Source organism: Phocoena sinus, chromosome 19 (assembly GCF_008692025.1).
Source record: "Phocoena sinus isolate mPhoSin1 chromosome 19, mPhoSin1.pri, whole genome shotgun sequence".
NCBI lineage: Eukaryota > Metazoa > Chordata > Mammalia > Artiodactyla > Phocoenidae > Phocoena > Phocoena sinus.
In genome coordinates, this window is record NC_045781.1 from 13241108 (window position 1) to 13256993 (window position 15886).

The window sequence follows — 15886 nt, forward strand, 5'->3', positions numbered from 1 at the left end:
GTTAACTTCTGGGCAGTCCGTGGTTTCTTATCACCCACTAAGTGTTACAACCACAACCTTGAGACTGTACGTGTTTGTCATAGGAAACTGCGCTGGGTACGATGTTTACTGTTCAGAATTTCAACTATTCCTTTAACGTTGTAAGCTGTGTGCCACACGAGGTTGTGTTTTCTCACCAGTGATGGATTTAATTAACTTGCTGTGTCATCCTTGATCTGGTTATATTGCGAGAACCAGAACAAAAGTTGTGAAAACTCAAACTTGTTTAAGTTAGGAAAGAGTCTGTAGGCCTTCCTCGTGGCCAAGTATGTTATAAGCAAAATTAATAGGTGGTTCTAATAGATTCGTTTAAAAATGCCAGGCAGTTTTTCCCTCTACAGACCCAGGCTATGGCAATCTACCACATTTACTGAACTTCGGCGGCTGCTGCGAAATGCCTGTAGAAAAATGGCATGTGGCAAATGGCTCATTTGTGAAAATTGATTTGGGGCCAAACTGGGTTTTGGCAGATTGCTTTTGGGGAATTGGACCGGCTAGAGGAGGTGAAAGGGAAGCAAGGCGGCTAGGCTCCAGACATGCAAGAGAGATTCAGGAAGGTGGGCAGGTAGCACTTCACACTGGCTGGAAGTAAAGAATGAACGACAATTGGGATTGGAGGACAAGGCCTGGGTGGGGGCATTGAGGCCATCCCTGATAAGGGGAAGAGGAGACTGGAGATTAACTCAGGCAACCCTTCCAGACCGACCCCAAACCTTGGCCTTCTCTCTCTGTCACCCACCCCTCCTCCTCACCATTATTGTGCCCCTCGCAGAGCAATTGCAGGAATCGGAACAGGTCTTGGGTGAATTCATCATCTGCCATGACCTTCTCTCCTGGGTGGAAGAGGGGGGAAGGGGCCAGAGGGATCAGATGCGCCAGGACACAGCACGCATGCACGTGGCCCATGCACACTGCACACGCGTGCAGAAAGCATGGGACGCGCAGGGAGGAGCAGCCACCACTTTAAAGACAGCATGAGGGCCACGGGCATCCATGACACCAGAGTCTAGGACATCAGCAGATGGAAACTGAGGTGCCCTGAGTCATGAAGCTGGGGCCTCAAGTATCTGTCTACAATATCACTATCCCTTTGATGTCACCATCTGTGTGACAGCTGGGAGTGTCTGTCGACCTAGCAGAGGCTCGGGCTGCTGTTACCTCCCTCAGCCCCCCTCCAGGACAGTGTGGGGCGGTTAATGGATTACGGGGGTCAGAGTCACTTTCACGCAAAGGCTCTGAGCAGGAGGGGATTGAGCAGGGGGATGGGAATCCAAAGCCAGCCAATTGGCTCAGATGCCTTGAAAGCAGCCAATCCAGGAAAAGCAGAGGGGGAGGCATGTAAACATGCGCCAATCAGAACGGGCATCTGAAAGAAGCCAATCACTGTGGGCTGTAGGGCAGGGAAGGCTAGATAGCAAAGGTTCGGGCCAACCAGAGCAGGCGTAGAGGAGGCACGCACACCAATCAGAGTGGCTGCTTGGGGGCAACCAATCTGGTTGGTGGATGGGAGCCCCAGACTCGATCAACATGGGGTGGCGGGCGCAGAGAGCAGGGTAGGTGGGAGAGGGGTTCACCCCACCTCGGGACTGCGAATCTGGGTCTGGAAGTCCGAGAACATCCATCTGGAAAGGGATCTTTGCCATCGTCTCTAGCTTCTGTTTTACACATGGGGAAACTGAGGCTTACGGAAGGTAAGCGTCCCATGTGTTGTCAGTGGCTAATCTGGGAACCGAATCTCGGTCTCTGGACCCCTGATCTCGAGACTTTCCTCGGGCATGGACCCTCCCTCCCCTGGATGACCCAGATCCTCAGCCCCCAGGTGGAGGGGATGGGTCGGGGTTAGAAGGAAGGGGTGGCAGTAGCGTAGCGCGGGAAACGGACTAGGGGAATTACCGTTCTGGCGGTTGATGACTGGGGCAGCCGACAGGATGAGAGGAAGAAGCAGAAGAAAAGAGGGGAAAAGGAGGCAGAAGGGGACAGAGAGACGGACAGAAACACACACACAGTGACATGGTCAGGCATGAAGGCACAGACAGAGCGAGGAACAACCCACAGAGAGGAAGAGCGACAAGGAGCAAGGAAGCAAAGAAGAGAACAAGAAGAGGGTAAAAGCAGAGAGGAAGAAAGAAGAGGGGAGAGAGAGAGAGAGACGGGTAGGTACAGGTGAAGAGGCAGGAGGCGAGGATCAGGGCAGAAAGGTTAGGCACGTCACAACACGGCAAAGAGGAGACTCGATTAACTCGGATTAGGGACATTAATGAGAGAACAGCAACCAGGGCTGGAGACTTGGGGCAAGTGGAGGGTGGGGTCCATGTGGTGATGGGTGAGAGAACACAGAAGGACACCCAGGGGTGGGACCATGGCGAGGGAGACTCTGGAGGAATGGGGGGGAGGCATGACTGGGGACCACTGCAGGGAGGAAACCTGGGCATGCTCTTGGGGAGGGAAGGTGTCTTGGTGGAAGGGAGCTCTGGGCAATTGGGGGGGGAGGGGGTGGATCCTGAAAGAAGGGGATGCCCCAGGGAGAGGGAAGCCCAAGAAGGCCTCACCGGTTCCATCCTCGTTCACCATGCCCAGCCCCTCTGCCTTGTTCTGTCTCTCGAAGGCATTGAGATCCAGGACACTGAGGGAAAGAAAGGAAAGATGGTGAAGACGTGCTGAGGCCTCTGCCCTCCTCTCTTCCAGAGCCTGGTAGCTTCCCCACGGTGGAGGGTGGTGAGCCGTCGTAAACCATGAGTGAGCTGAAATCAAGAGGAAGCAGAGGGCTTCCCTGGTGGCGCAGTGGTTGAGGATCTGCCTGCTAATGCAGGGGACACGGGTTCGAGCCCTGGTCTGGGAGGATCCCAGATGCCGCGGAACAACTAGGCCCGTGAGCCACAACTGCTGAGCCTGTGCGTCTGGAGCCCGTGCTCCACAACAAGAGAGGCCGCGATAGTGAGAGGCCCACGCACCGTGATGATGAGTGGCCCCCGCTTGCCACAACTAGAGAAAGCCCTCGCACAGAAACGAAGACCCAACACAGCCATAAATAAATTAATTAATTAATAAACTCCTACCCCCAACATCTTAAACAAAAAAAAAAAAAAAAAGAGGAAGCAGAAACCAAGAGCTGATAGAAGCTATGCAGTGGCAGCTGTGAGGTCAGGTGGGGCAAGGATGAAATGTATAAAAGTTGAAATCAGAAGGAAACAGAAACCATCAATTAGCAAAAGCTTCAGAGTGGCAGCGAAAGTCAGTCAACCGCAAGAGGAGAACAAAGGCAGACGGCAGTGCAGCCACACGAACAGGGGTCATCGGAAAGAGCCCCAAGTCCCTGCTGCCTGAGTGTCCCTTGAAGACTCAACAACCTTCCGGTTCCAGCTGTCTGGATCCTTAATACAACTCGTTCTTAAAGTCTGTGGCATTTTGCCTCCCTTATCGTTCCATGTGAATCCTTATAATAAACTCCCTATTATTTGAGCTGGTCTGAGTGTGTCTCTGTTCCTGGAACCAAGAGAACAGACCTGGAACCGGAGGTGGTACGAGGACTGGGGGCTCAGCTACACCAAGCGGCTTCACTAAAGATGTGCACTACAGCCCACCTGCAGGTTTGCATCAGCGCCTGGATACTCTGGAAGAAGCCAACTTCCTTCTTGTCCTTCAGGTAGTCCAGCATTTTCTGCAGAGGGGGTGGGAGTGGAGGGGGAACTGGGGGTCGCACAGGAACCTCCCACCCCTCCCAGCTCCCCTCCCAAGTGCCTTCGCCCATTACCTGCTGCACATCGGCATTGCCTCCATTCAGGATGGAGATGCCCAGCTTCAGGGTGGAGGACACCATGGCGCCCGTCTCTCCTGGAGGGGATGGGTTGGGGGGCGGGGCAGGCAACGGATGGTCCACTCAGTTTGGGAGCAGTGTTCTTCACTCACCAGAAAACAGCCATCCCCGGGGACGTCAGAGAATGGGGCAGAGGGGAGTGCAAGGGCGTGTATGCAGGGGTGATCAGGACTGAGGAATTGGTGAGGAATTGCAAGGCAAGTGCGTGAGTGCAATCCACGTGCATGAGGGGTGGGAGAGTGTGCCCGCTGGGCCCACAGGGGATGAGTGGGCTGGGGACAGGTGGGGTTCACTCAGGAGGAGCTGAATGCACGCGCAGGGCACCTTTGCAGGCACTGATCATCTGAAGCACCATCTCCGCGGTGCCCCGGTTGTGCAGCCGCGCCTGCTGGTACAGGAGCCTCTGCTTCTCCATCTCTTTCTCCTGCAGCAGAGCCCGGCCCACGGAGCTGGGTGAGTCCAGGCTCACCAGCCCAGCCTTTCCCCCTCACAGCCTTGCCCTCACCGCTGCCTTCCTGCTCCAGCCACATCCCCTGGCTCATCCCTTCAACTGTAAGCTCCTTCTATCCCCTGGGACTTCAGTCTGCGATTTGCCTCCTGCACCTACACAGGGCTGGGCATGGAGCATTCGTAACCTGGCCCCATGCACCTCCAAGGGGTCAATGGATAGAATCCCAGGGGTCTGTGAACATGGATGGGGAAAAAAGTTATACTTTTATATTTCCCATCCTCCATCTGAAATGTAGCATTTCCTTCCATTATGGATGAGGCCGTAAATCACAGCAACATTAGCAGAATCCGTGGTTGTGTCATCCGTACCAATCACAGATGTTTCCGTATCACATCATTTTTGAAGACATCTCAAAACATCACCTTTTTATTTTGGGCCGCACTGCGCAGCTTGCGGAATTGAACCCGGGCCCCCGGCATTGAAAGCACCGAGTCTTAACCACTGGACCACCAGGGAATTCCCTCGAAATATCACTGATGTTCATCACTACTTATCAATTACAGTAGCTCCTGGATCCACTGTTAGTTCTTGTTATTTGGTAGATTAATAGAGAAGTACAACTATTACTGTGTCACAAATTTTTAAAGCAATATTTTGACAACTATTTCAATATGCTTGTTTCCTCTGCTATGGATCCGTTTTATACATTTAAGTACAGGATTCTGAGAAAGGGTTCATACGATGCCAAAGGGGACCCTGCCACAAAAAAGGTGGAGAAACTTGGGGAAATGCTTGCTGATCACCTTAATGAGTGAAAGGATGGGTTAACTGCATTTACTAGCTCTCTCTCCCTGCCTGGCCTTTGCGTAGGCTGTGCCCCTACCTGGAACACCTTTCCCTTTTTCTTCAACTGGCACATTCCTTTTATCCTTCTGCTCAGACATCCCTTCCTCCGAGAAACCCTCCCTGAAACCCTTCCCCCCCGGGCTGGATCAGGCGTCTTGCCTGGGCCCGCATGACCCCCCTGAGCTTCCCTGGCTTCCCCCGCCCTGACCCCTCTGCCCGTGCCTCCCCATTCCCGCCCTGACTATTTTGCTGGAGCTCCCCTCATCACCACGGTGGATACTCTGTGCTGTTACTGTCTGCTTGGTGTAGCTGTCTCCCCAGTAGACTGGCTTGGCCGCTGCTATGTGCCCAACATCATCCAGCCTAGGGCCGGGCCCAGAGCATTGCTCTGTGAACACATGCTATCTGAATGGGGGATAATGAAGTCAGGATCCCCCATCCCTTTCTTCAGGGACTACTTGATCCCACCTACCTCAAAGGAAAGCTCAATCTCCTCTTCTTCAGCTTCGCCATTCTCCCCTCCCTCCTCCAGGTGGCAGCTCTGGGGATAGGGCATCAGTTAGAGATGATGGTGAACAGAAGAGATACCCCAGGCCAGTTCCAGCCCTTTCAGTGGACAGGCATTGCAGCTGAGGGGAAAGGGAACCTGCCCTAAATGGGGGCAGGGCCTCACCTTTGCCATGATATCGGCATATGCTATATACAAGTAATCTTCTTCCAGTTTGCTGAGGAAGTAAGTGGGGAGACAGTCAGGACCCAGTAGAGAGGAACCCCATCTTATAACAGCTTCCAGTTTTCCTTTGGAGAGCCACCCCTCCCCATGCTCAGGCTGTATGGTTTAGATGGGGTAGGACTCTCCATTGCCAGACTGGGCATGTGATCAAGGCTGAGCCAATCAGTACTTTCTATCTGCTTGGCTACAATAATAGGTAAGAGATGGTCATGTGATCCACTCTGGTCCACTGGAATTCATTCTGGGAGTTTTGCTGAAGCTACTGATAGAGCTGCTCCCTTTCCACTGGGGTTGCTGTGATGGTGTGATGGAAGCCTGGAGCTTCCTGGGCCATCTTGCCACCTGACAACTGGTTGGCTCACCTGACAACTATGACCAACCACCTCCTTAGGTCTCCTCTATAATAATAATACTAATAACAGCAGAAGTAATGGCCAACACCCACTGAGTTTACTCTAGGGTGGTTTCTGTTCTAAGCGCTTTGTATATAACAACAAATTAATTCTCACAGTAATTCAATTAGGTAGATATATAGTTAACCCTTGAACAATATAGTTTTGAACGGCACAGGTCCACTTATATGTGCATTTTAAGAAGAAATACTGCTATAGTACTACACAATCCATGGTTGGTTGAATCCATGGATGTAGAACCGCAGATATGGAGGGCCAACTATAGAGTTATACCTGGACTTTTGACCACATGGAGGGGCAGTATCCCTAACCCCTGCATTGTTCAAGGGTCAATTGGATTACTAGCCCCATTTTACAGACGAGGGAAACTGAGGCACAAAGATCCTTCTTCGCCAGGGTCATAGAGCTTGTACTGGTCATAGAGCTTGTACTGGGATTCAAACCATAGAGCTCGTACTGGGATTCAAACCTGGATAGTCTAACTCCAGGGTCATTGCCGTCCCAGAGGATAGAAAACAGAATACTCAGTTTCCCAGTCTCCCTTGCAACTGATGGTGGCCTGATGTCAGAATTCTGGCCAATGAAACACGTACAGAAGCCCACCAGGGAGAGCTTTCCTTGGACAAAAAGATTTTGGTCTTGCTTAAGGGAAAGCCTTTCCCCTTCTTTCTGCCTGACATGTGGTCATGATGCCTGGATGTCAGCATCCATCTTGTAACCACCAGGCAACAGCTCAGAATGACAGGGCAGAAATCCTGAACGAGTCTGGGTCCCTGTCAGTGTCATTGTGCCACTGCCCAGCCCTGGACTCTCCACCTCCTGACTTGATATTACATAAGAAAAACAAATCTCTGTGCCTCTATTTCCTCATCCACACAAAAAAAGTTGATAATAATATCTATCTCATAGTGTGACGATTAAGGGAGAGGATCTATATGTCAAGTGTTTAGCATGACGCTTGACACATAAAAAAAATTTAATAAACACTGCTATTTATTCCCATGACTGCCACTAGCCCATACGAAGCTTTTGTGTGAAACGGACAAAGGCCCTCCTTCCTCACTGCCATCTGTTGGAAACTTGTCATAATATTCTGATTTTCTCCCTATAATATACTGTAGTACATTGATTTTGTTTGAGCAAGACATTTTCTTCTAGAAAAAGCCTAAATCACTATTGCCTGTGACGTGAACACTTCAAAGAAGATGCCCTGGCGAAGTGCTCAGTCTGCACTGAGTACGTGGGAGCTCTGCCTGTCCTAGTAAAATGATATTAGCAGATCCGCTATGGGGCTCCCACACAGAAGGTCTCTCTTGAGTGATGGGGAGGTTGCGGGAGTGGGCAGAGGTCGCGGCTTTCTCTCTGGGACCTAGGAAGGGCCCTCACCTCTTCTCAGTCAGGGCGGTACGGCTGAAGTGCAGGACGAGCTGGTGCAGGGGGTCTGGCTTCTTCTCCTCCACCTCTTCCTCCTCCTCTTCCTGCTCACCAGCTTTCTGGAGGGAGGTGTGGGGCTCGGGGGAGGGGCTTCTAGGGTCCCCACCTGTCTCCCCCCTAGCCCTGCTGGGCTGTTTTTGTTTGTTTGTTTTTTTGCGGTACGCGGGCCTGTCACTGCTGTGGCCTCTCCTGTTGCGGAGCACAGGCTCCGGACGCGCAGGCTCAGCGGCCATGGCTCACGGGCACAGCCGCTCCGCGGCATGTGGGATATTCCCGGACCGGGGCATGAACCCGTGTCCCTCGGCAGGCGGACTCCCAACCACCGCGCCACCAGGGAAGCCCTGGGCTGTTTTTTTTTTCTCTCCCCCCACATCCTTCACCCGGCCTTGGTCCCCATACCCCCCAGTGCGAAGGGCGACCCACCCCTGGAGGTGTACAATGGACGGCTGGGCCCCAGTCCTATCCCACTGTGCCCCGACACTCCCAGGCAGGCCCCAGCTCACTGAAAGGTCATCTATCATGCGGCCCTCGAAACTGTGGTCTTCAGTCAGGATCCACGCCGCCTTGTAGCTCTCCACAAACATGTTACAGGCCCGTTGCCTTTGGGGGAAAGATGTGCGGTGTCGCCGAGACCTCCCAATCCACGCCTCTCTGTCCTCCCACATATCTCCTCCCCTAACCACGCCCCAAAACCCCAATGGGGTTGACACTCCATCCTCTTGCCTCTTCAGCCACTCTTTCTCCAAGGCCCCTAGAGGTTCCCTCCTCCATGGGTGGGGGGGGATGTCTTACGTGGGCAGGTTGTACAGGGGGGTCATGCGGAAACAGGCGACGACCGCCCTCCGGCGCTGCTTGGACAAGAGCTTGTGCCACACGGCCTTCTTGGACTTATAAGGGTGCTCGATCTGGAGGCGGGATTATCTGTCACGTCTCCAGACTCTGCCCCTGGTCTGATTCTCACTTCCAGCCCCGAGTGAAACTGCCCATCAGTGCCCACGTCCAAATTCAGGCCCGACTCACAGGGCCGAAGAAACACCCTGGCTCCACCCACAGAGTCAAGGTTCTGACCTGTACTACTCTGCTATCAGACTGAAATTTCCCTCCTACGCCCCGCCCGCAGACCCGGGGCCACTACCCAGACCCGCCCAAGGCATTGCCCGCAGTCAAGGCGTCTTCACTGGGCCTGACTCGCAGACCCAAAGTTCTGCCCCTGTCGCCGTTCCCAGGCCCAAGATTTAGCGCCAGGTCCTACCCCCCAGATCAAAGTTTCCATTCCAAGTCTCGCTTTAAACTCAACTGTCACCACACCCAACAGATTAAAGGCCCGCCCCTTGCCGCGCTCAGAGTCCCAAGGTTCACCCGCAGGCCCCGCCCACAGGCTCAAGGACCGCCCCAGGCCCCGCCCAGAGACGCAAGCTTCGGCAACTCAGTAGTAAGACACCTGCTCCAGATGATAGAGCACTGCAGACACTTCCTGGACTCTGCGCACGATTTTCTCCGGGTCGTCAGCGTCCTCCTCGCGGCCCGGGAGGCCCCGGTACAAGGCCATCTGCCAGCGTAGAGAAGGGGAGCCTTCGACCTGAGAGGAGGAAGGACGGTCCGTATGAGGCCCCTCCCCTGCCCGCTCCCTCCTCTCTCAGCCGGGCTTCTCGAAGCGCCCCTCTGCGCAGAGTGGGCTTCTCCGGCCGCTCCGCCCCCCATTCAATGCTGTGATGATTCACTGGGGTGCTGAATACAAGGTCCCTCTTTCGATGCCTGATACATAGTAAGTGCTCAAACGTCGGCTGTTACTCTTGGTGTTAACCTGACATGCCCGTTTCGGTTGCACGAGGAGGAGGAGGCGTACCTTTCCCTGAAGGTGAAGGTTGTTTTGTAGAAATTCCCGGACCTCCTCATCTGTGTCTTTCTGGGGAGACATGACAGGCTGGGTCACTCTGGAGGGCCAAGCGTCCTCCTTGACCTACAACCCTTTCCCTTCCAGCCCCATCACCCCAGCAACTGGTGAGAGGCTTGTGTGGGGAAGATCTGAGAGAAACTGAAAGGATCCACAGGTCAGGAGTGGTCAGAGAGGAGTCCTAGAGGGCATCAGAGGCCATAGAGGCACCTTGAAGAGACAGGATTAGAGGGGCCTCGTTGGGGGTGTGAGAGGAAGTAGGGGGTGACATGAGGCTATCCCCAAAGGTCAAAAAAGGTCAGAAGAGGGTCAGAGTGGGGCTGGGAGTAAGTGGGAGACGGGCAGGGAGTTTCTGAAGATTAGAGGTGGGCGAGGGGGATTAGAAGGAGACGATAAGGTCAGCAGAGGTCATAGGGGGTCAGGCAGATCACCCAAGTCACTGGTGGGGTTTACACGGAGGCTAAGGGAGGGATCAGTAGGGTGGGGTTTCCTTAGGGTCCCAGGAGAGGGGGCCCTCATGACGAAGTTAAGTGGGCAGAGGGGCCCAGGAGGGCCCGTAGGGATCTCAGCAGTACTCAACAGGTCCTAGGAGGAGAAAGGGGGTGCTTGTGATATCAGGGGAGAGTCAGTGGTCTTCAGGGCCTCTGGTTAGATTGTCAGGGTGCTTTGCAGGGTCCTGGGGTTCTAGGGGTCTTGGGGCAGAGTCCTGGGAGGGCTTCTTGGGTCCCTGAGGCCAAAAAGGATCAGGGAGGGGGGTTGTTATCCCATACAATGGATAAAAGGGGTCCCGGGAGGCCTCTTTGGAACCCCAGAGGGCTTAGAAGGATTCAGGGGCAGGGTCAATTGACCCCAATCACCCTTGAGACCTCTAAGGTTTCAGTGTGGTCATGGGGAAGAAGCCATTAGGATCCTGGGGGCTACTTAGGGTCATAGGGTGCTCATTGGGCCCCTGAGAGTCTTTGGGGGCTCAGTTGGGTGTCAACAGAGTCCCAGGGGAGGGGTCAGCAGGGTCCTGAGGAAAGATGTGGTGAGCTGGAGAGGTCAGTGGGAACCCAGAGGTTCGGGGGGGGCAATGGGGTCACGAGGGGCTCAGTGGGTCCCGAGGGACTTGGGGAGGTCCTGGTAGAGGGCTTGGAGTTTCAGGGGGGCTCATGGTGTCTCAGCTGGGGCCCTCAGGTTCCTAGCGGGTCTGGCATGGCAGGGGTGTGGTGCTCAGAAGGGTCCCTGAAGGCTCAGTGTGGTCCTTCGGTCCCAAGGGTCTCAGTGGCCTTTCCAGTTTCCAGTGGGGTCCCAGTTAGGGTCCTTTGGTCCCAGAGTTCTGACAGCATCCCAAGTAGGGTTCTCAGCGTCCTGTGGGAAGGCTCAGGGCATCCTAGGAGGCCCAGTGGATCCTCAGGCTCCTGGAGAAGGACTCAGTAGGGTCCTAAGGGAGGGCCCTTAGTGGGATCCTGGGGGCTCAGTAGGGTCCCAGGGGCTTAGTGGGAGTGCTGAGTGGGATCCTGGTAGGTTCTCAGAAAGGGGCTGAGCAGGCACCAGGGCATAGCGGGTCTTGGCCAGTGTAATGAGTTCCTGGTCAGTGGGTGCACACATGTTCAGGCCGATGGGCAGCATCTTCTTGAGCGTGGCCACAATCAGCGATGTCTGCACGGAGTACCGGTCCCCCCGGCGCTTCTTCTTGGTGCGTTCCTGGTCTGAGCCACCTGACTGTGGGGACACGGTGGGGCTCAGCGCCAGCCTGAGTCTCAGCCTGGCCCCTGCTCCAGCCCCAACCAGCTACCATTGTCCACACTCCAGCCCCCGCCTGAATACTAGGCAGCCCCGACCCATCCCAGTTTCCACACCAGACCTTGCTAATCTTTCACTTCAGACCCCCAGCCCTGACCCTAGACCCTCCCAGATCCAAGCCTCTATCCCAAATTCCAACTTCTATCCCAAATCCTTCCAGATTTCCCTCCATTCCAGGCTTTCTCAACTTCTAGCAGTCTTCTCTCAGAATCCCCCCAGAACTTTCAGTAGGACACCCCTCCTGCCCCTACACAACACTTACAACCCCCCCTTCAGAGCCCAAGACAGAGTTCCCAAGAGTGAAATGAAGATGTAGAACCGTAAAGAGTCCCAAGAGACGAGAGAAGTTGGAAGAAAAAGCGAGAGAGAGACACTGAGAGACTGAGACAGACAAGGAGATAGAAGATGCAAGAAAGATCCAGAAAGATCTGGAAGCAGAATCACAGAGCACAGAGTCCCACAGCCATGTTCTGGAGCCTTGGGTGCAGACCCATGGCCTGGGCCACCCCAGTCATGCCAATGAGAAGCCCCGGTGACAAGCTTTGGCCGGAGCCACAACCACGCCAGCTTGTGATATGGAGCATGACCCATGTGCCAGCACATGCAGCGTCTCACTGGGTCCTCACAGAGCCCTGGGGCTGGGGGGCCACTGACTGGATGCCCTCCAAAGCTCAAAAGGTTAATACACTTGTCCAAGGTCACATAGCTAACTGCCAAGAGTCAGGATTCTAACCCAGGTCCATCTGATTCCAGAGCCCAGGCCTTAAACCCAACCGTGCACGTGCCTTTCCCACCCCCATTCCCATTCCCTGGGACCTCAGCCCAAAATGCTTTGAAGCTTTGGGGAAAGCTGAGAGGGAGTTGGTTTTTTTTTTTTTTAAACAAAAGTTAAAAAAAATTCAACAGCCAAAAGTTGAGGGCCGGGAAGGGAATGGTTGGTGGGAGGTGGGGTGGAGGAAGAGAAAGAGGACGAGGGCTGGGGAACAGGGGCAGAGGCTTTCTGGAGGCAGAGCAGAGGCTGGGGTTGGGAGCCGGGTAGAGGGTATTAGCCAAGAGCCATGCGGAAGGTCCCAGACGTGGGGCTGACCTGTACATCTCCCACCTGCTTCATCAGGTTGCAGACAGAGACAAAAAGTGTTACCCCAGTCCCTCCGAGAACCCCAGGCCCCCTCCAAGTCAGCCCTAAGCACAGCTCCTCTGCCCCATCCTGATGCAAATCCCCCAGCTGGGCATTTCCAGACCTCACTCAGGGTGGTGGGTTTGTTCTTTAGACCCTATCCTTTAGAGGGCAGTTCTGGGAAGGATAAGGGGAGAGGAAAGGGGGAGGTGTGGGATAATGGGATAGAAGGAAAGAAGTGGGTGAAAGGAGAGGAGGAAATTGGGATGGCGGAGGAACATGGGGAGGAAGATGGGGAGGAGGGTGACGGGGAGGAGAAAGCATGTAGGGAGGAGGGAGGAGATGGTGGGAAAGAGGAGGGAAATGGGGGGGAAGGAAAAGGACGGGAGGGAGGAGGTGGGATGAGAGAAGGGGGAGGTGGGGAGGAAGGAGGAGGGAGATGGGGCTGCTATGAGGGCTGCAGGGAATGTGACTAGGACAGGGCAGGCTGGCGGGGTGAGGAGGGCCCAGGTAGGAAGCCCAGGAAGCGGTTCCCTCCCTCCCTGCGAAGTCCTCTTCCCAGAGCAAAGCACCCACCTTGGCCATTTTGCTCTTGCTGTCTGCAGTCAGAAATGACATGTTGTTGATCTCATTCTGGACCACAAAGTTCTGCTCTTCGCGCTTAAAGTTCTGGGGGTGCGGGGAGGCAGTGTTGGGGATCAGACAGGGTGGGGGAGGGCATCTTTGGGCAGCAGCTTCTCTGCTTATAGAGAGGAGAGGCAGGGTGGGTGGGGACTCACGTGGGACTTGGACCAGTAGATGAAGATCTCGCCCACCATCCTGAACAGCTCCTCCGCATTGGGATTGGGCTCGGTCAGCCAGTGTGCCCTGGGCAGGCAGGGGAAGGGGCTGGTGAGGGATGAGGGCAGGGACCCCCACAGAAGGGGGCCACATGGAGAGACCTCAGGGGAGGGGATCGGAGACTCCAATGGGAGGGATAGAGCTTTCTAGGGTAATCTGGCCATTCAGATGATTTAAAAATTATCAATGACCTTTCCTTAAAAATTGTTTTTTCTTTCTCTAACCTTCTTACTGAAGTATTACATACAAAGTTTCAACTTGATGAATTATCACCAGGTGAACACACGTGTGTAACTGCCACCCAAATCAAGAAATAGAACATTTCCAGTCCCCGGTCTGAAAGATGCCCTTATCCAGACTTCTAGACCATGAATTTCTTTTTTAAGATTTAAAAAAATTTTGTTTCTAAGATTAAAAAAATTTTTTTTAAGATTTAAAAATAATTTATTTATTTATTTTTGGCTGCATTGGGTCTTCGCTGCTGCACGCGTGCTTTCTCTAGTTGCGGTGAGCGGGAGCTACTCTAGCTGCAGTGCGCGGGCTTCTCATTGCAGTGGTTTCTCTTGTTGCAGAGCACGGGCTCTAGGCGCGCGGGCTCAGTAGTTGTGGCACGCGGGCTCAGTAGTTGTGGCTCGCGGGCTCTAGAGCGCAGGCTCAGTAGTTGTGGCACATGCGCTTAGTTGTTCCGCGGCATGTGGGATCTTCCCAGACCAGGGCTCGAACCCATGTCCACCGCATTGGCAGGCGGATTCTTAGCCACTGGCGACCAGGGAAGACCCTAAAGATTTTTTTGATGTGGACCATTTTTAAAGTCTTTATTGAATTTGTTACAATATCGCTTCTGTTTTATGTTTTGGTTTTTTTGGCCGCGAGTCATGTGGGATTAGCTCCCGACCGGGGATCGAACCTGCACCCCCTGCATCGGAAGGCAAGTCTTAAGCACTGGAACACCAGGGAAGTCCCCTAGCCCATGAATTAGTTTGGTCTGTTCTTGAATGTTACATAAATAGATGATACAATATGTACTCTATTTAAAATTTCCTCGTTTCTTTCATTCAACCTGATGTTTGAGAGATTCATCCATGTTGCTGGGTGTTGCAACATTGCCGTGTAGTATTCCACTGTGTGAGTATACCTCACTTTACTTGCCAAACTTTTTGACGCAACACTCCTAACTCCTAGGAATCACCCTATAGCGATACCCACTCATGAGCACAAAGATGGGTGTACAAGGATGTATATATACAGCATGCATACCACTGCTTTCTGCTTCAGCTCCCATGACAGACATAGCTAATCAATCCAAGCTCCCTTTCTCACAAAGCCCTGATGCGACCTTAAAATCTTTTTCAACCCAGAGGGAACTTGGAGTTGAATCTTGCTCACTATCCCTGGATTTGGCTGCACCTAAGACTCAATAATTCTTTAAACGTTGCTTCTGATTTAGGGAGATGTTAGCAATTGGTTGATACCTGCAGCTTGCCCTTTTATAAAGACCTATGTTTCTGGGGAAGTTAGTCTGGCCGGATCTGGACTACCTTCCTTTCTTCTCTCAGTGATGGAGGAGGGCCTGACCATTGGACTTCACTGCACAAATCAGGCACCCTGTCTACCCAAGCCTGAAGACGCAGTGCTGGGGGAGAGAAGTACGGCTCCTTATGGCTGATAGTGCAGCCCCCACAGGGCCTCAGATTCAGGAGGTTGAAAGGAGCAGAAGGGGAGAAAACACAGGCTGGCTTTGGTTGGTCTGTAAGCAACAGGGGCTGGGGGTCAGAAGGTTGGGTAGGACTGAGTGAGAATTGCAAGTTTATAGCAAGTCAGAGGCAAGAGGTCAGATGGGGTCCAAGGAAGCCAGGGGTCAGGCTGGGGTGTGTGGGGGGACGGCTGGGGACATGCTGACCTGTTGTTGTCCACGTAGCGGATGAGCACGGATAGAGGGCCGTACGGTCCCGGCAGAGTACAGAGAACTCATCCCGCACCAGGAGCTCGCCCTCCTCGGCTTCCGCCTTGGCCTCTAGGCGCAGCTGCTCCTCCTCGGACACCACCTTCCCTGCCCGCTTGCGCAGCCGCCCGATGGTGGGGATGAAGTTGTGAGTGCAGGAGCTCAGGCCGGGCCCGGCTCACGATGGGCTGGGCAAACCACTGCAGAACCAGAGGGGCGCAGGTGCTGCTGGCCGGCCACTGACTCCAGCACCTGACCTAAGACCTCTGATCCCACCCCTGACCTCTGTTCCCATCCCACGACTTCCGACCCTGTACCTCTGACCCAGCAGCTGTCATCGACCCCCAGCCTCTACCTCTGATCCCACTCCTGACCTCGGGCTGTGACCCTCTGACATAGCCCCTGATCCTGGATCCCAACCCTAACCCTTGACCTGAAACTGTGACCCTCAGCCCGACACAAGTGCTTGACTTCTGACTCCAACAACTGAATCCTAACCTGATATCTTACCCTAGCCTATGACACCTCACCCCAGTCTTTAAACCGCTGACCTGGTCTATACCCCGACATACCTCACC

At 53.9% G+C, this 15886-nt stretch overlaps 1 protein-coding gene across 1 annotated transcript in view; it reads right to left on the reverse strand.

Moving 5' to 3' along the window:
- RYR1 (ryanodine receptor 1) overlaps positions 1–15886 on the reverse strand; it is a 118099-nt gene that overhangs the window by 38215 nt on the left and 63998 nt on the right. The window contains 20 exon segments of the mRNA XM_032611825.1: positions 792–872; positions 1933–1950; positions 2589–2662; positions 3621–3697; positions 3791–3870; positions 4178–4277; positions 5623–5691; positions 5824–5875; positions 7683–7789; positions 8234–8330; positions 8523–8635; positions 9172–9309; positions 9577–9636; positions 11158–11328; positions 12497–12511; positions 13103–13195; positions 13306–13393; positions 15267–15294; positions 15297–15456; positions 15458–15508. Coding sequence (XP_032467716.1) covers positions 792–872; positions 1933–1950; positions 2589–2662; positions 3621–3697; positions 3791–3870; positions 4178–4277; positions 5623–5691; positions 5824–5875; positions 7683–7789; positions 8234–8330; positions 8523–8635; positions 9172–9309; positions 9577–9636; positions 11158–11328; positions 12497–12511; positions 13103–13195; positions 13306–13393; positions 15267–15294; positions 15297–15456; positions 15458–15508 — 1672 coding nt within the window.